Consider the following 21160-nt stretch of genomic DNA (forward strand, 5'->3'; position numbering starts at 1 on the left):
CATTGTCTATCAACCAAACTCTTAGTCGTATTTTTAATTGCATAAAGTACTTGTCATATTTAGTTTCAACCTTTTATATAATTTCAAAAGTGTCACTTTACTTTCAAATTTTCAAGATTTAGATGAAAAACTTTGAAGAAAATAAAAATACAACGATAATTTGTTGAAACCTTGAATTAAAAATATAAAAAATAATAAAACTAATTAAAATAAATTTATATGATTAAATAAATAAATAATATTTTTTTAGTTTAAATATGTATTTATAAGATTATTTTCAAAAAATAAGACACAATCATTATATGAGTAAGTAGACTCATAGATTAATTTACATTTTTTTTAAAAAAATGCTCTAAATTAGTAAATTTAATTTTTTATTCTTTAGTCAAAGTCATATTTATTTTGAGGAATATATTATTAGTTGACAGTGGATAAAAACATATTTTTAGTAATTTATTTAAATATTAATTAGTCGAATTAAATTAAATAATTAGCTTTTAAAATAGAATAACTAAGTTTACAATATATTTTCTTATGGTGCAAAGTTTATAATTAATAATAATATTTTACTAATATACATTATGATGTGATTAAAAAATTAAAAAGTTAAATATCTTGAATAATCAATAGTTTTGTAATTATTTAAAATCTGAAAATCTTAGGCATATGTGGTCATTCAATAATAAGAACAAATCAAATGTTTTTATTTTTATAATTCCGTGAGGCGAAAAAACAATAAAAATATAAAATTGCCTGATAAAATGACGTCGTTTGAATTTTTTCAACGATCAACGTTTCGCGCGTAAAATTAATTTTATTTTCTGCAGGTAAAACGCGAAGTACGATGGATGATTTCTCTGACGAGGTTCACTTGAAGAGTAAAGAAGAGTCATGAGCAACATCACGACGCCAGTGTTTATTCGACACTAGTTCAGTTCATGGAGGAGGAACAATGTGGAAGACACTGCCCAAAATCTCCAACAGAAACGAATTGGGTTTGTTCAACTTCAAACAAGCCTGCTTGGAGGTTCTCTCCTTCTGCAAATCACATTCTTTGAAAGAGGGTGTTTGTGTTCACAGCCCAATAATCAAACTGGGTCTTCAAGACCAGGTGTATCTAAACAACAATCTGTTGTCGCTTTACGCGAAATGTTCTGGAGTGGGACAGGCACGCCAGCTGTTTGATGAAATGCCTCACAGGGATGTGGTGTCCTGGACGGGGATCTTATCCGCATACAACAAAAACGGAGACCCCGAGGAGGCCCTTAAATTGTTTGATTTGATGACAGTTTCTGGTGAATACCCCAATGAGTTCACTCTTTCCAGTGCCTTACGGTCATGTTGTTCTCTGTGGGAACTTGAACAGGGTACTCGTATTCAGGCCTATGTGATAAAACATGGGTTTGAGTCAAATCCGATTTTGGGCAGCACTCTGATTGATTTGTACACCAATTGTAATCAAACTGAACAAGCTGGTAAAGTATTTGAGTACATGAATAATCACGACACTGTTTCATGGACAGCAATGGTTTCTTCACTTGTCCATGCTCAGAGATGGAATCAGGCTTTGCAACTGTATCCCCATATGGTTGAAGCTGGGGTTGCTCCAAATGAGTTTACTTTTGTGAAATTTTTAGCTTCATCTAGTTTTCTCGGCTTAGATTATGGGAAATTAGTCCATGCTCTTCTGATAATATGGGGAATTAAGCTCAATTTGGTTTTGAAGACAACCCTTGTTGACATGTATGTAAAATGCGGAAGGATGGAGGATGCTATTACAGTTTCAAACCAGACACTGGAATATGATGTATTGTTATGGACCACTATTATTTCAGGTTTTGCTCAAGACTTGAAGTTCAGGGAGGCTATTTCTGCATTTCATGAGATGGAAGTGTCTGGAATAAAGCCTAATAACTATACCTTCTCTGGAATCCTGAATGCTTGCTCATCCATTCTCGCATTGGAATTGGGGGAACAGTTCCACTCACGGGTTATCATGGTTGGCTTCGAGGGTGATGTTTCTGTTGGCAATGCTCTGATCGATATGTATGCAAGATGTTCCCACATTATAGAAGGTGCTTTCAAAGTGTTTAGAGGGATAATTTCACCAAATGTCATCTCTTGGACATCTTTGATTTCTGCTTTTGTGGAACATGGTCTTGAACAGCAATCTTTTCATTCATTTATGGAGATGAGAGCCCTGGGGGTGGAACCAAATTCTTTTACTCTCTGTGGAGTCCTTTGGGCATGCAGTACAATAAAATCTCTAAGTCAAACAAGGAAGCTTCATGGATATATAATTAAAACTAATCCAAACTGCGATATAGTGGTTGAGAATGCTCTAGTAGACGTTTATGCTGGATTAGGGGTGGTAGATGATGCCTGGCATGTAATTAGTATGATGAATCAGAGAGATGCTGTTACATACACAAGCTTAGCTACAAGACTTAATGAGACAGGTTTTCATGAAATGGCTTTAAGCGTGATCACCCATATGTTTAATGATAATGTTAAGATAGATGAATTTAGTCTAGCAAGCTTCCTATCCACATCTGCTGGCCTAACCACGATGGAAACAGGGAAGCAGCTCCACTGTTACTCTGTGAAATCTGGCCTAGGCAGCTGGATTTCAGTCTCAAATGCCTTAGTTGACTTGTATGGGAAGTGTGGATGCATAAATGATGTGCATAAAGCTTTTAGGGAAATAACTAAGCCAGATGTTGTCTCATGGAATGGTTTGATACATGGATTGGCATCAAATGGGCATATCTCTCTTGCTCTCTCTGCCTTCGAAGATATGAGGTTAGCAGGAGTCGAACCAGATTCTATTACATTCTTGTTAGTGCTTTTCACTTGTAGTCATGGAGGTTTGGTTGATTTGGGTTTTGACTATTTCCGAAATATGAGAGAAACAGACAATATAGTACCACAGTTGGATCACTATGTTTGTTTAGTTGACCTTCTTGGCCGAGCTGGCAGGCTAGAGGAGGCCTTGAATGTGATAGAAACCATGCCTTTTAGGCCAGATGCCTTGATCTACAAAACCTTACTGAATGCCTGCAAATTACATGGAAACATACCTCTTGGAGAAGACATGGCAAGGAAAGGTATACAGCTTGACCCTTTTGATCCAGCATTATATGTGCTGCTAGCAAACATGTATGACGATCATGGCCAGTCTGATTTAGGTGATAAAACTCGCCAGATGATGAGGGAAAAAGGATTGAGGAAGAACCCTGGCCAGAGCTGGGTGGAGATAAGGAACCAGATCCATTCCTTCATGGCAGGAGATAGGTTGCATCCGCAGATAAATGAGATTCATGGAAAGATAGAATCTTTAATAGCTGAGTTAAAGACTCGAGGGTATATGTATCAAGAAAATGGAGATACATCTTATCACAGTGAGAAGCTGGCTGTTGCATTTGGCCTTCTCAATATGCCGACAGTGGCTCCGATACGCATATTTAAGAACATACGCATTTGTAGAGATTGTCATAAATTTATAATGATTATTACTCAGCTTGTTGATAGAGAAATAATTGTGAGGGATGGGAACCGCTTCCATTCCTTCAAGAAGGGAGCATGCTCATGCAGAGGCTATTGGTAGTGCATCACAGAGGAGGAAACTTTTCATGGATTTGTTGTATTTGATTATGCTATTATGTGATGTGCCAGATGAGATTTTTAAGTGGATGATTACACCATTTTGGCATTTTGGTGGTTGACTTCTGTAAACATACGTAGATGTTGATATGACAGCAAGCTGTTTTTGTGAGGGCCAGCTGTACCCCAGATCCATTCTTCTATTCTGCTACAACTCTGGTGTGATACAGGTGGTTTCTTCTGCAAGTGCAGCGTGGATAAATTATTTGGAATATTAGAGGAGATGAAAAAAACCTAAGCTCGTTAGTCAACATAAATCAGAATGATGTCTTTTGTGGCATGGCTGGTGGAGTTGTTGGAATCATGAGAAAGATTGTCGATGGTGTGAGCAAGGATTGTTACTAGTAGTGCATTATGCATTAGAGATTGCGGCCTGCACGTTAAGAGGACCCTATTCAACAATGCAATGTAAAATATTTTTTCTTACACTCTTTATGTGGAATTTTGAAGAAGACGATTGATAATTCTGACACCATTTCCCTACCTGTGGTGCAGTTATACATGAATTTTTGTATAGCCTGCAAGTCCAGGAATGTCATTGTTGTATTCAGGCATGATGTATGTAAAGAATGCTCTTCTGAGTGCCATGAAATATTTGATGGTTCAGTGGTTCCAATGCTCTGATTCCAGTGTTCGTATGGTCCTATGAAGCATATTAGAATGCATTGTGCATGAATAATTGATTGTGTAAGGCCTTTAAACAGGTCTGTTTGACCATGAAATTATTGACAAAACCGATTATTTTCCTCGTCAGTAATGTAGATCCCTTGGATAAACAGAGGTTTAAAGTCAGTTGCGAGGTGTGGAGAAGATTCTCTGAAAATACTCCATCAGTTATGAGTGTTGCTGAAGGGAAGATGACACCATCTAATTCAATTTTCAACAAATTTAATTTCTTCATTCAACCTTTTCTGGCAACTTATGGTAGGGTTGTGTTTGTGCGACAAGGTTTACATTGGATAGCCAAATTGAAAAATTGTTCAGTTGGATTTTCTCTACTATCCAGCTGCTACTGTATGCAATGTTGCATACAATTTTACTGCCAAAGCTAAAAATAACTGAAAGCATGGCAAAATGTTCTGTAGTTCTTAGCATATCCATGGATACCCTAACAAGTAACCAAAGTGTGGAAGAGAGGAGCTACTTATACTGTTGCTTACTTATTTTTGATCTTTTGAAGAGCTACATGATTCATATGTTCCAAATATAAGAAGAAACAAGTAAATGGCATGCCTGCTTAAGGGCTAGTGAGATGAGTGATGCTAGAATAGTTTTACCTTATGATGCAAGGGAGTCCTGTATGTGCAGTTTACGTGGCCTTTTCTGGAATATTGAGAGACATCTGCTGCACAATTTCTTCCAACTAAGCCCCTTATGAAGTGCCAGGATTAGGAGATGAATAAAATGCTTTTTCTTATCAACTTTCTTATTCCCAGAGTAAACCATGATTTTACTAGAAACAAACTGCGAAGATTATATCTATGTATCTGTATCAAAATCAGTAAGTTCAGTAAGTTTATCTTTCCCTGAATTTTCAGGCATGTCTATATTTTAATGTGTATTTATACTTCTTATGAATAATTCAAATAAACAATTTCTTTCCCAGAAAATCCCATTATTGCTTGCTATAGTTTAAAAATGAGCCAGAGAGAACTGGATTCTCTTCAGGTTGCCATAACAGATGCCAGGGAGATGTTAGTTCAGCATTGTTAAGATTTGATTAAAATGAATGACCTAACTTGAAGACAGGTCTCTTTCTCTATTTATAATAAAAATTAAATACATTCTAATGACAATAATGCCCTTACTAACTCTCACTAATTAACCTACTGACGCACTTAATAATAATAGTACTAAAAGACATAAATAACCTCTAACACTCCCCCTCAAGTAGGAGCAAAAATGTCATATGCTCCTAGCTTGTTACAAATGAATTTAACACAAGCACCCCCCAACTCTTTAATAAACAAATCAGCAAGCTGCATATCCGACTTCACATAAGTGGTTGTAATGAGCTTCTGTACAAGTTTTTCCTGAACAAAGTGGCAATCAACTTCAATGTGCTTCGTTCGCTCATGAAAGACCGGGTTGGAGGCAATATGAAGAGCAGCTTGATTGTCACACATCAACCGCTGCACTGCATAGGCTGAGAATGAGAAATACCCAATTCTTCTAACATGTTCTTCAACTAGACAAGTTCACAGGCAGTGTGAGTCACAATTTTATATTCTGATTCAGCACTTGACCTTGCCACCATAGTATTTTTCTTACTCTTCCAAGAAACTAAATTACTGCCAACTAAGATATAGTAACCGTTTGCGGATCTCCCATCGGAAGGCAACCCAGCCCAATCTGCATCTATACATCCATGGATATAAGTGTGACCTTGATCATGATATAAAATACCTCTCCGGGGTTTACCTTTGAGATATCTCAAGATGTGAATTACTGCGTACTATTGAGTTATTCTCGTAGAATCTAGAAATTGACTCACAACACTTGTTGCAAAAGATATATCCAGCTGAGTGACTATGAGATAATTCAAATTTCCAACAAGTCTCCGGTATTGTCCAGGATTAGGTAGCAAATCACCCTCATCCGACACTAAATTGTTGTTAGGATCCATGTGTGTATCAACCGGTTTAGATCCCAACAATCCAATTTCATTCAACAGATCAAGAACATACTTCCTTTGTGACAAAATAATTCCCATACGAGATCTAGATACTTCTATACCCAAGAAGCATTTTAACGGTCTCAAATCTTTCGTCTTAAACGTAGTCTTTAGAAAAAGATTGAGATTTTGAAAGCCTTTGTCACCATCACCTGTAATAACAATATCATCACTTGTCTAAAGGTTGGCCTGGGAATACTTTATCATATGCAGGTAAACTGGAGATTATTAATTCCGTAATTCAGGGAATAGAATGTTTTTGGCTTGCGATATTCCCCATTCCAAATAATGTTCTAGAACACATTGTAAAGCTGTGCAGAGCTTTCCTTTGGGGTGGTAGAAGCAAGCCACTAGTGGCATGGAAGGAGGTATGCTTACCAAAAGATGAAGGGGGCCTAGGGTTCCTTGATCTAAAAGCTTGGAACATGACACTTCTTACAAAAACTTTGTGGAATGTTCAAGCGAAAAAGGACTCCCTATGGTCCAGATGGGTTCATCATGTGTACTTGAAAGGTGCTAATTTGTGGGAATCTTCTTCTAAGCATGAAGATTCTCCACTGTTTAAGAAAATGATAATTATCAAGAACTAGATTTTGATGAAATGTGGCAATCAACCTGATACAGCGGAAAGGCCGGTAGAAGGGTGGGAACTAGAACACAAAAGCTCTGCACAGCGCTATAAATTCTGGAGACACAAAGCAAATAAGGTGCCCTGGTATAGTGTGGTATGGAAGAGTGGGAGCACACCCAAACATGCCTTCACCTTGTGGCTCGGTATTAAAGGTAAACTCCCCACATGTGGTAACTTAGTTGGGTTTGAGGGTGACCTAAAATGTGTATTCTGTAAGGAGATGGATGAGAAAATTGATCATATATTTTTCAAATGCAAATACTCCTCTCGGGTATGGGATTATATCAGGAGTTGGCTAGATATATCAAGGACTATAACGTCCTTAAAGCGGCTGTAAAATGGCTACACAAGGAAGCAAAAGGAAATGGAGTAAAGCCGATTGGGAGAAAAATTGTGTTGGCTACAACTGTGCACTTCCTCTGGAACTTTAGGAACAGAAAGAGGTTTGAAGACAAATCCATTACTCCAGAGGAGCTGATTGGGGTAATATAGAGACACACCTTCGGAGTGGTTTTTGATAAACTTGGAATACATTCTATGTAAATTTCTATGTAATTGGGCATTTTGGATTAGTAGTTTGTAGTATTTGATTGTAGAATTTTGCTATGATGTAAATTCATTTTTGATGTAATGCCATGCATTTGGGATGGGGTTTTATTGGCCCCTATGCCTAGGAATGCCCAGTGTAGTTGTAAATATACACTTTGATCAATACATTTACCTTTAGGATCAAAAAAACAAGAAGGATCCTACCTAATGAAGTATGACAATAAAACATGAAATGATCCACAACACACCATCGAAGTCCAAACTCAAGTATTATAGCACTGAAACCACCAAACCATGTTTTGAGAGATTGTTTTAAACCATATAGAGCCTTCTTGAGCTGACACACTAAGCCTAACTCCCCTTGAGAAACAAACCCAGGTCGTTGCTCCGTATAAACCTCCTCCTCTAGGATGCCATGCAAGAAGGCATTTTTCACATCTAATGGATGTATAGGGCGGTGACAAGTAGTAGCCAAGGAGAGATGAATAGACATACTGAAGTAAGTTTGGCAATCAGAGAAAAAGTATCAGAATAATCTAGACCATATACTTGAATGTATCCCTTAGCAACAATATGGGCTTTAGACAAGCCACAAAACCTTTAGGGTTGACTTTCACAATGTAAACTCAGTGACAACCAACTAGTCCATACACTTGTCAAGCGGAAGAGGTACCAAGTTCTAGGTACCATTGTGATGTAAAGCATTCATCTCTTCAACCATAGCATCCCTCCACTCAGAATGGGCGAAGGCTTTCGAAACAGATTTAGGAAGGGTAGTTGATGATAGAGCGGTAACAAAACAATAATAGGAGGGTGATAAGGAGTCATAACAAACATGGTTGGAAATGGGATGTTGAGTACATGTACGTTTACCTTTCCGAACAACAATAGGAGGATCAACATCATAGGGAGTATGATCATTAGACAAGGAAATCAAAGGTGTGGTAGTAGAAGCCTTGGAGCTACAATCGTGAATACACCTGCAAATCAGGATGATCAAGATGATGAGAAGGACTCAAACTACATGGAGACTTAGATGGTTGGTTGAGCAAGGAAAACAAAGTAGAATCTGGAAGATTAGTTAGAGGAAGAAACTCATTGAGCTTAGAAGCACTCACTGACTAGGTATAGTAAGGTGTAGACTCAAAGAAGGTAACATCAACAGAAACAAAGAAGAGATGGAGCACAGGATTATAACAACGATATCTGTTTTGAGTATATGAGTAACCCAGAAAGACGCATTTTATAGCACAAGAATCCAACTTATCCACCCAACGAGTTAGTTGATGAACAAAGGACACACACCAAAATATACGAGGGAGAGAATAAAGGTGAATTAGGAAAGAGGATGGAGTAGGGAATTTTACCACTGAGAACAGAGGATGGCATTCTGTTAATCAGATTACAAGCAGTAAGTACAACAACACTCCAAAACACTTTAGGTACATGCATTTGATAAATTAATGTGCGAGTGATTTCAAGATGTCTATTTTTCCATTTTGTAGCTCCATTTTGTTGAGGAATGTGGGCACAAGATGATTGGTAGCAATACCAAAGTGAGTCATGTAAGTAGTGAGTTGTGCATTGAAATACTCTTTAGCATTATCTCTTTGAAGTATTCAAATTGGCAAACCAAATTGAGTCTTTATTTCAGAACAAAAGATACAAAATACATGAAATAACTTAAAACAATCTTTTATTAAATATAACCAAGTCATCCACAAATGTTAAAAAGTACCAGAAACCCAACTTCGACACAATCCTACTAGGACCCCGAACATTAGAATGAACTTACATAAAAGGGCTTGCAGGCTGTTTGTTAACTCGGAAAGCAAAATTAACACGATGGTGCTTTCCCAACTGACAAGACTCACAATCGAGACTAGTCACAAAACTCAAACTAGGAACATGACATTTTAACTTTTCCAATGAAGGATGACCAACGCAAGAATGAATTTGGAAAGGTGGGGCAGCAGTAGTGCAGGTGGTAGAAGGAGATAGCGTCTCAAAGTGATATAGAGTCCAACTTCATGCCCTCCGCCAATCATCTTACTCCTCTACAAATCCTAAATAACCACAAAATCAGGGAAGAATGTCACTTATGAATTCATGGATTTAGTAATTTTGCTAATGGACATAAGATTGAAAGGAAATTTGGGAATATATGAAACCAAAGGAAGAGAAATAGAAGAAGTGGAATTTACAATCCCATTTCCCTTGACTGCAATGGTGGATACATCAGCAAGAGTGACACAAGGTAAATTTGTAGAATATTGAAGAGTGAAGAAGAAGCTGGGTATACCTGTGATATGATCAATGGCAGTGGAGTCTATGACCCAAGGACTAGGATGAGAAGTACTAAATGATAGACATTGTAAGGACCTGCTACTTATATAGCATTTATTTTTCCATATATATATATATAACATAAATGCCATTTGTCTGAGATACTATTGAAAATATCTCAGGCTCAAAGGAGCACTGAGGAAACTTTGTATGTCATACACACCTAAGCAGCAGTGTACAAGAAACTATAAACTGTCGTATATACAATACCAGAAAGCTATAATATTCTAAAGTATATTTGCAACACAAAATACCCAATGACAACATCAAAAAACCTAGGATCTACCCCAACTCACTAGCACCAAAAATACACCTACCCTTCCAGCAAGGGCAGCACAAGACAACCTCTACCCGCGAGTCTGATTTGCTCACCTAACTGTATCTCTTGAATAATAGTAAGTCACTGGGGTGACACAACGCTCAGTAAGAGGAAATATGCTATCACTAGTGTGTGGTGGCTGAGTTGCATATTTAATATACTGAAATAATACTAATATTGTACAATGAGTAAGCTGATATACTGTACAAAACACATGTAATGTAGTTTAAAATATAACTGTGTATCTAAGTTTACTATCTGTACATACTGCTAATATGATAAAATAATCTGCTGCTGTATGATATATCTATATATACATAGGAACTTCTGCTATACCTCGGGATCTGTAGGTCATGATATAACCCCTCATGACAGGATTGTGCGGCCCGTAGGCTGGACTTACTCTGGTTGGCCTACCAGGCAAGTCAATTTGTATCTAACATCTGCCAATTTGGCCCACTGCAATCTCTCTGGGCAATCTCCAAATCTATCTCGTCTAACCGGCCACCTCAACCCATCTTGTTGGGGAGACTGCAATCTCTCCTGACACGGTTAGACGGAATCCACATACTATTTGAGTAATGTGGTTGCACTCTATCTGTAATAGCAACGGTACCGTGCTCTGCTGTATATCTCTGTTTGTAATATCCACAGGGATCTGATACTGTGTAATACTGTATATATATAAATATATATTTATCTTGCTGTTTTAACATGATTTCAAAACAACCATAACACTATAAAGCTGAGCTGTAACATCTAAAATATCTGTAATATCTGTCTGTAATATCTGTAATATCTATCTGAAATATCTGTAATATCTATCTGAGTGTTATGGTTTAGAAATCATGTTGTTCTGAAAAATGCTGTAAATCTTACTTTCTACTAATACACTGTATAACTGGATATTTGTAAAATTTCATAATCAACATATTAAACTATTATAAACTCAAGCCACACAACTGTGTAATTAAAATCTTATGCTTCATTTATGTAATTTCACTGAAATAACAATACTCATGATATTCTGGAAAAATAACCGATCAACATGCTTGCAAATATACATAATCTTTTGTTATACATACTAAAAACTCTCTAGCATAGCATATTTCCCTTACCTAATTTCTGAGAAAGCCTTACTGTACCTTGGCCTTACACTTGCAGGGTTTCCCGCTCAAAACCCTAAAAATAACATTTCCCAGAACCAAACATTAGTATTTCTTCGTATACTACATTTCTTATAACTGTGGGAAAGGCAAATATTGAATAAAATGTCTTACTCTGAGATTGGGATGAAATTCAAACTAGCCCCACCAACAATCCGCTCCGGAAGACTTAAAGAGAACTTTCCTAGGAGCGTCTTGGTGGCCTTGGATCGTCGAACCGGCAAGAACCCGGCCCAAAAACCTCGAGAGAAGGTGGGAGAGACGAACATGAGAGAGAGAGAGAGGAGAGCTTTTGTGTGAAAAATCTGCAGAAAACTCGAGTTTAGGCTATTTATACACTGACCTTCATCGACGAGCCACGTCACTTCGTCGACGAGCTCAAGAAGGAAGTTCGTCGACGAATGTCTACTTGTTGACGAAATTCAAAACTGGAATATAGCCTCTCGGTATCTTCTCGTCGACAAGACTCGCCCTCGTCGACGAGACCCTCGTGTGTTCTCATCGACGAGACCCTGTGTTAATTTTCCAACTTTAATTCCTTTTCTTTCCTTCTCCTATTATTAATTTATGGAAATTATCTGGGTCTCTACAGACATACTGTGGGATTACCTGTTTGGGCAATAGATGCAATTGGAAGAGAAACTTGTTGTGATGCTTGATATTGTTGGAACTTGGAATACTCTTCCTCTGACATGGATACAATATGTTGCCCCTGCTCAGCCCCAAAGGTGAGAAGTTGGTGGTGGCTGCATTGGCAACACGTGAAGGTCTACCATGAAGATCCCAACGCTGCTTAATAGTATGATTACTTCGTCCACAATGAGTGCACTTGCGAGGAGTACCTCTACCTCGTTCATCTCTACCACTATGACCACTCAGACCACGTCAATAACTTTTGCGGTTGTTTGGTAGAGAACTAGAATCAACCTGTGTACCAAAGGCTATCCTCTTAGAGCTATATGCAAGAGCAGGAGAATGCATGCTAAAGGACGCATGAAGGACATGAGAATAAACATTGGCAAATAATGGCAGCTTGGCACTTCTAAGTATTTGGGACCGGACAGCCTCAAACTCGGGTCTTAAGCTTCCTAGAACATGAAGAATTGTCATCTGCTCACTCTGATTTTGCATCTCATGTCGGCAATTATAGGTTGCACAAAGTTAAGCTTCTCATGAATATGCTTCATCTCTCCAAAATAATCTACAATATTTCTATCTCCTTGTCGTAACTGAAAGTACTCTTGGGATAAATCATACATACAAGTAATATTACTAGAGTATAGAAGATCGACATAATCCCAAATCTCCTTGCATGTGTCTAGATGCATACACATCTGTGCGATCTGTGGCTCCATTGAGTTCCATAAGAGGGTAACAATCAAGGCATCCTCTTGAACTCACGTGTCTTTTTTCTCTTCTCATTAGAGGGATTAGATTGGAGCAAGTGGTTAGGTTTGTACTAAATAAACCTGAACAACTTTAGACCATTGAACATAGATTTTTCCGTCCAACTTTTGAGTCATTGTTTGTGGCAGCAATGTAGGAAACAAATTTTTCGGATTCATAGATTTCATTCCAAAACTCACAAATCAGTAACCACACCAATGTCAAACAAGAAGAACAATAAAAAGATTCAAAACTAATCAGGACAAACACAAACTATATGAAGCATCGACACAACCATGGATGTGGTGAACGACTCACTGACAGATATAGCACTGCCACAGCCTCACAACTGAACATACGAATGCTGCCACTGCTCCAAAGAACTCAAAAAGAAGCCTTCACTGATCTTGAACAGAGATTAAAAAAGTATCGCAGGTGCACAGTCGAAAAAGGTTGAAATTTTGAGCAAAAAATAGGTCTAACAGCTTGATAATATTGTCTAGAGAAGGAATTAGAAAATGGCAGAGGAAAAAAAAGAAAAAATAAAAAAGAAAAAGGTGGTCGGAAATGCAGCCCCCTGCCGGTGTGTGGGGTCAGCATGGCCGGCATTTGGCTGGCCTGTGGGGGCATGTTGGAGCTCCTCCGGCGATGAGGTTTTTTGGGGTTAGGCTTTTGCAGGTTCTGTTTCTGGGTGTATGGTTGGTTTTGTGAAATAATGTGGGGTGGAGGTGGATCTGGGAAGGACAGCTGCAGGAATGGTGTTTTCTGGCGATGGGTGAGGAGAATAGGGTGTATGTTGGATCACGCTTTGATACCATGTTAAGATTTAATTAAAATGAATAACCTAACTTGAAGATAGGTCTCTCCCTCTATTTATAATACAAATTAAATACATTCTAATGACAATAGCACCCTTACTAACTCACTAATTAACAAACTAACACACTTAATAATAATACTAAAAGACATATATAACCTCTAACAAGCATATAAATTTTCATTCAGACCAGTGTTTGTTTTGTGGTTCTGCATGTTAGGCCTCTATTCCCATTTTTCCAACTCATTTTCTGGTTCTGGAGGTTGTATGGGAGACTGTAAAACCAGTGGTTCTAATGTGATTTGGAGGCCAGATAGCACTCAGTTATTTTTTGAAAGTATATCTGATTAGTTGCAAAAGGGTGTCTTTGGGCCACAAGCCTCCTTGCTTTGTGAGTGTAGGGGGAGGATCGTCACAATGTATGCAGCCTTACCCCTGCTTTTTTATGCAGAGAGGTTGTTTGCAACTTTCCATAGACTTGAACCCATGACCAACTGGTCACAAAGGAGCAATCTTACCATTGATCTAACGCCCACTCTTTGATTTAGTTGCAGTAAGTCAAATACAAAAAATTAAAAATTAAATTAAAGAACAAAAAAAAAAAAAAAAAACACAAAAAACAGAAGACAAAACAAAAACGTCCTTGATTAGTTTATCTGGAAAAAAAAACAAAAAAAAGTCTAAGAGAAGATTTTACAAAAATAGGGGAGGTTCAGGTTCATTAAGCCACCAATATCCATTGGGGTGATGATGTTAGAGACTTCATAGCAAACAAGGAAACTCCAGCTAATTCTAGACTTTTTCTAAGTCATGATGACCATTGGCCAATCATTAGCTGATGAATCAAATTCTAGATTCTTCTATTATAAATATCTCGACCTCATTAATTACTGCAAGGGCTATGTTTTGTTTGACCATGCTGCATTACTTGAAATGCTGGGTGTTGGAGGCATGGGTAGGTGAGAAAATTGTGGTAGCATCAACAGCCACTGCCTTTTGGATATGTATACTGTCAAAACGTGTATCTTTACAAGTAGTGTTAACAATTTTTGAAAATTTGATATTTTGTTCCAATTCACATAACAAGTGATGGTGTAAACCTGGGATAGGTTGGGTTAAGTTGAATGTGGATGAGAGCTGTAGAGGTAATCCAGGTAATTGTGGTGGTGGAGGCATGATAAGAGATGAAAAAGGTTTATTTAAAACAATTTTTTCCTCATTATTAGGTTATGGAATAAATAACATGGCTGAATTGAAGGCGATTATTTTAGGGATTAATCTGTGCAAAGATCTCAGATTTGATCAAGTGGAGATTGCATGTGACTCTGCTTTGTTGGTTCAGTGGATAAATTATGGGAAGTGCTCGGTTTGGAACTTGTGGGAATTGTGGGAAGAGCTTATGCTAGCATTGAGAGGCATACAGTTCAAAGTGAAACATGTTTACAGGGAGGCGAATAAAAGTGCAGATTTCTTTGCCAAACAGGGTGAATCTGGTATTTCTCAATCATATAGTTGTCAGGATGATCTTCCTCAGCAAGTTAGGGGAATGATTCGATTGGATTTGTTGGGTTTTCCTTCTTTGCGCTCATGATGTTTTGTGTTATCTTTTGGAGTTTTGTTTGTTTTCCACTTATAGTTGTTTAGTTCTTAGTGTTTTTTGTTTGGTTGCGGGTCTTTGGTTTTTTGGTTTGGTTTATGTTGGTTAAGTTAGTTTTAGGGTCTTGGAGTTTGCTTTTGTTGTCCCAAAGTCTCAAGATTGGAACAACAGTATTGTTCCGCCATAAGTGAGGGGTTTTCTAATAAAGCTTGGAGGTGTCGCCCTTTTAACCAAAAAAATTAAAAAGTTAAGCAATGACTGAAAGAAGTTAAAAATAAGGGGGAAAAAATCAATAAATTAATTATTAAAGTATATTTTTGTTGTTTAGATCCATAGAAATGCTTACTTTGACTTTGTAGCAATTTATTAATGATTATATGATGCGCAAAGGATCTTTTCGAATTGCTTTGGATGTGTTTTGTACTCTTGATGGCTTCATTGTTGTTTCTTGAACCTGCTACTGCATTTGCATGCTTTTTCATTTATATGGAGAAATCAAACTAATTCACTATTGGTTACTCTAATGTGCTTTCACCTGTTCTAAATATGCCAATTTTTTAGCCCATGAGATGGAGGATTTTTATTGCATTTTGTGTTTAGGCATTTGTTTGTATGTTTTAATTACTATCTTTTGCTAGCTAGCTAATTCAAGTTATTTTTTCAATGGGAGTGATTTCTTTTTCCTAATCTATTAAAAAAGGGTGCATGGTAGATAGTTTTTCTTGTACTTATTATGACAGGCATGTTCCAGTCTAATATGCAATAAGCAAGGATAGAATGTCTCTGCGTAAGTCCTAAAATAATGATTTCCTCATGTTTCAAAAATCATATAATGCTTGAAGTTCTAAATCTCTAATTCTCAGTTTATCATATATTCATTGTGTTCTATTATTTCTATTCTTTTGCCTATGCAGGTTCTCATCTGTGGCATGATCGGACCTAATGCAGCTAAATTGTGGTTTACCTGTTGCCCTTGAATTGTTTTTTTTAATTTTTTTTCTTTATCTTGAATTGGGGCAGTTTGTGTCTTTACCTTTCTATGATGTTGGTTTGTTGCTAGTTATGTTTTTAGAGGATTTCCTTTTGTTACATTCCATATTTATTTTGTTTAAATCGTGGCTATATGTATTGAATAGCATTGGAGACCTTAGTAGATGAGATTAATTGTCATCCTGAAAATTGAAGTCCTACATTCATGCTATATTTTGAGAAGGGTAATCATGCAGATGGTTTGTTTTGTAATATGTGGCTCATATGTTGAGTGGAATACATGTACAAATGAGAAAATATGGTAGAAAACAGCAGTTGTGGTTTGCAGGAGCAAACCATCAGTGGTTTTGTCAGGATATGAAGAAATAGTCAACTGTTTTGGTTCTGTCACATCGAGTATTTGATCTCGGTATTGAACCGTCGACGGTATGTTTGAAACTGTCAACGTTTTGGCCCGGTTACTCAGCGCTGGTTTTCGAATTTTGAACTGGGAAGTTACATAGGTTGGGTTTCAGGGGGAAAACCTCCAGGAAAGTCATATATACATGTTGTATGATGTAACTCAGTGTCTTTTGTCATAAGATAATGAAAAATCCATTGTTGTTTGCTCCGGTAGATGTAGGCATTGCCGAACCACGTAATTTTTCGTGTCATTCTTTTATTGCTTTCATTATAATCCGTGTGATAGTGTTTCTTGTATGTTTCAATTTTAAGTGTTGCATTGGGAGGTTGTTTGTTTCTGTTCAGCATTGATTTACACAACATTTTGAACTTTTGGACAGTGTAATCCAAGTATCTTTCTTATAATTACTTTTCTTCAATAGTAGTAAATTGAAATGATTTTAAAGTGCATGTGGTCGTTCTTTGCCACTATAAAATTAATTGGGTCATGGTGATATATTAACTAAATTTTGACTAGTAAATAAGGAAAAAAACTGTTGGGGGCAAATCAATAATCTTTCACATTTTAAGGTAAATTTGTCATTTAGAAGTTCCAAGAGCAAAATAGTAATTTTATAGTATAATTCATGGCAAAATTTCTAGGTTTAGTTGGCAGTTTAATGTGTCTTAAAATCATTAGGTTGAGTTGAATATGGGAGTAAATTTATTAAATAGGCAGGGATTTTTTAACCAAAATTAATGGGTTGAGTTGAATATTGTTTGTACGTAAAGACACTGTAAATTTAACATAAATTTAATTTTACTTCCATGGTTTTATTATTCGTAACAAACAGTTGGAATTGGCATTCCATACCATTCTTGATTCCGTACTTGAACCAAACATTGGAATGAAATGTGTAATTTCATTCCATTCCAATGATTCCAGTCCTAGCTTGATTATGTTCTTTCCTCGGTTCCATTCCGCAAAACAAACAAGCCATAATACCCATTGTCCATTGCTTACAATTAAGGACACCATCTGCTTTTATTCAGTTATGCTAATATTTCTGCAAGTGATGCGAAGTAAGCAAAATTAATGCCCTGAAAAATAGATAAAATACAGCTACATCAAACTTAGTACGCTACCAAACATGGCTTGACAATCACATGAACTTTTCAGACAATGTGCACCCAAATAATTTGTATTCGAGGCCCTCCAAGAACAGAAAATAAGCATACCTCCAAGCCTTGTTCAATGCTAAAGAACCCAAAACTGCCCAAAAATCCACAGCAGATCCAAATGGTATGCCCATATAAAACCACTTCATATCAACCCATTCATCATCCTCATCGTCTTCATTCCCATCATCTTTTGGAGGTAAACTTGGAGATGCATCATCTGTGCTGCAGTTGTTTGAGACTGGAGGTCCACAGAGCTCGTGGTTACCCACGAAACTGAGTGAACTAAAGCTTTGAATTTGGGTGCCCAGTGGAATTGGGCCTGAGAAGTTGTTGTAAAACAAATTCAAGCAACTCAGAAATGTCAAATCTGCCACTCCCTGAGGAATTTGGCCTGAGAGTTGGTTCAGTGACAGATCAAGGGACTCCAACAATTTCATGGCATGAATCTTCTCTGGAATCTTTCCTTGGAGTTTGTTCCTGGACAAGTTCAGGGAAATAAAACCATGAAGGTTCATTAGTTCTGCAGGGATCTCCCCAGACAAACTATTGTCAGAAAGGTCCATTGTTTTCACCAAGAGAAGTTTGTTATATTCATTCCTTTGATCTTTTACCACCAATTCCAAAGAAAGATCTACAGTATGTGGAGACACAATATGGAGATCTGCTCTAGTTTGGGTTGCCATCATGCCACTTAAGTTACCAAGGCAATTTGGAATAGTCCCTGAGATATTATTATATTTATGTGCAAGGTCCAAGACATGAAGTAAACTGAGGTGACAAAGTTCAAAGGGAATTAAACCACTGAACCTGTTTGAATGAAGCAAAAGATCTAGGAGGTTGGAAAAACTAGTTCCTAACCACAATGGTATGCTTCCAGAAAATTCATTGCCACTAATGTCCGAAGACAATAAATACTTGCAATTTTGCAAAGATGGTGGTAAGCTGCCAGAGAATCTGTTGTTGTGCAGGCCTAGTAATCCAAGCTTACTGAGAAAGCCAATGGAGCTGGGTATGTTTCCAGCTAGATTGTTATCTCCCAGTTTTACGGCTGTCAAATTCCTCCAGTTCCCCCAACAGCTGGGAATTTCTCCAGAAAGCAGATTTCTTGAAAGGTCTAGCGTGTCCAACTTGCTGGGCTTGTGTGTCCCTTGGCATAGCATGGAAGCAAGTGACCCATTAAATGAATTTCTGGAAAGATCAAGTGCCTTTACTTGAAAAGAGATACTAGGCAACGTGCCGGTGAAGTTGTTGGAGGCATGATAGAAAACCGCACCAAAGGACAGATGGGGCAAATTGCCATCGAACTGTTTTTGAGAGAGATCCAGATATGAAAGCTTGGGCAAGCTCTGAAATAGGGTTGGAAAATTGCCATGGATATGGTTCTGGGAGAGATCTGGAAGTGAAAGTTGGGAGAAGCTGGAAAAGCAAGACGGAATGGGGTCACAGATTCCAGCATTGTATAGTTCCAGATTTGTTAAGTTCTTTTGTATTTGAAGCCACGTGGGAAATTGAGGTCCCAAATGGGAATCACCCATTCTCATAAATGTGAGTTGAAATGGAGGGATCCAATCAGAGTTCCTTTGCAAAGTGAACGTGTTTGAGCTGGCAAAAATGGCCTTCAGTGATGCTAGAATTGCAAAATGGGCTTCAGAAAGAGCACCCTCAAAGGAGTTATAAGATATGCCTAATGCTACAGGTTTTGAAAGATTGCCAAGACTTACTGGAAGAGTCCCATTTAGGTGGTTCCTGGAGAGGTCCAAATATATCAGGGACGACAGTTCTCCTATGGACTCAGGAATTGGACCCGAGATAGAGTCATTGGGAATGTCCAAAATGGATAAACTTTTACATTTCCTCAGTTGTTCAATGGGCAAATTCTATGAAAATTTATTACTCCCCAAAATTAATTGCTCTAGTTTTAACCCAGTGCGTGCGGAATAACCACCTAAAAATTCAGATGTGCCTCCATTGACTTGGTTGAGGGACAAATCTAAAATTTTTAAGTTGCAGAGACTTCGCAAGGATCTTGGGATTTCCCCTTCAAAGCCAGCAAGTGTCATGTGCAGTTCTGTGAGTGAAGTGAGCTTATGGATGAAGCTTAAAACTGTACTTCCAACATTGTTGCCTGAAAGTTTAAGGAATTCAAGGCTAGTGATATTGTAAAACCACAAGGCTACTCATGTTCCTTAGAGCAATGGGAATGGCTTTAAGAAGGTTGCGACTTGCATCAAGTTCAACAAGAGACGGAACGGTACTCAGAAAAAGGTCGAGTATTGGAGAAGTAAAGTAGTTGGATGATAGGTCAAGGACAATGAGATGTGAGAAGTTGGCATACGGAAGAGGTTCAATGCTATAAAGACCACAACCTGATAAACGCAACTCAGATAGAAAAGAGAGCTGATTCATCACCTGTAGCCAATTAGATGTCATTCTGAGATCAACTCCAGTCAGGCAAAGAAATCGAAGGAAGGAAAGCCAAGAAATCCATTCAATATCCTTGATGCTTAAATAATAACCATAGCCTCCAATACCAAGATACTGTAGCTTTGAAAGATTTCCAGGCCGAGGAGGAATAACACCACCAAATCCTGCACCAGACAGGCCAAGGTATTCCAGATTGTTGAGGGAGCCAATGAAATCTGGAATCTGCGTTCCTCCAAAGTAATTGTAGTCCAGGGCCAAGTAGTGAAGATGCTTCAACTTCAGCAAAGAATTGCATATGTTACCACCCAATCGAGACATTTCATACGCTGTGGACTCAGTAGATGAATCATATGGATTGCTGAGATTAAGCAGGACAACATGCCCAGCTATGTTGTCACAGCCTACTCCTTCCCACAGACAACAATTTTCACCTGTCCAAGACCTGAGCCGGTTTGAAGGATCTATGAGGCCTTATTTGAAGGTCAAAAGGGCTCTTCTTTCTCCTCCTCTGCAAGTGATCACATTTACTGGATTTGCATCGCAATAACTGAACTTCGTGTTCATTAAGGACACCAACCACAGCAAAGGAATCACCGCAGAAAGTGCTGGGTATCAATCCATTACGAAGAGATGCAAGAAATTCTATTTTAGGAGATAAGTTTGTAATAAACTAGTGAATATATATATAGGCTTGGTATATATGTATGGTGGCGTTCAGCTTTTGCCATGTTTGAGAGGCTGGGGGATTAAATTTAGTTTTGTAGTCAAGTAACATCAGACCCCAGGTCATTTCCTCAAGAGTCAAGCACTAGACAACATCACACATGTCCCTTCAGATTTCAGAACAACAACCACTTTTGGCATTGAGTTTTCTTTCCATGACATGAGGACCTAAAACCATTACTTGGAGAAGATGCCGGTCTGGTTTATGCAATGACAGAAATTGTAGTTACCTTTCTTGGCTTGCCAAATTGACAGCTTGATTTTCAGATTTCTTGTACAAGAAAAAAAGGGAGGAAAGGAGGATAAGGAAAC

The 21160-nt window shown here is 37.8% G+C and overlaps 2 protein-coding genes across 2 annotated transcripts; one reads left to right on the forward strand and one right to left on the reverse strand.

Moving 5' to 3' along the window:
- Positions 1–901: 901 nt before the first annotated feature.
- Positions 902–4412, forward strand: LOC131146304 (pentatricopeptide repeat-containing protein At5g52850, chloroplastic). Its single transcript, XM_058095821.1, has 2 exons — positions 902–4071; positions 4159–4412. The coding sequence occupies exon 1, from the start codon at positions 953–955 to the stop codon at positions 3605–3607; it is 2655 nt and encodes an 884-aa protein (XP_057951804.1). The 5' UTR covers positions 902–952; the 3' UTR covers positions 3608–4071; positions 4159–4412.
- A 13270-nt stretch (positions 4413–17682) lies between these two features.
- On the reverse strand, positions 17683–20443 carry LOC131145667 (receptor-like protein EIX2). Its single transcript, XM_058094868.1, has 2 exons — positions 19868–20443; positions 17683–19578 (listed from the first exon to the last, which is right to left on the reverse strand). The coding sequence occupies exons 1-2, from the start codon at positions 20441–20443 to the stop codon at positions 17683–17685; spliced, it is 2472 nt and encodes an 823-aa protein (XP_057950851.1).
- Positions 20444–21160: the final 717 nt, after the last annotated feature.

Source organism: Malania oleifera, chromosome 13 (assembly GCF_029873635.1).
Source record: "Malania oleifera isolate guangnan ecotype guangnan chromosome 13, ASM2987363v1, whole genome shotgun sequence".
In the NCBI taxonomy this organism is placed as follows: Eukaryota; Viridiplantae; Streptophyta; class Magnoliopsida; order Santalales; family Ximeniaceae; genus Malania; species Malania oleifera.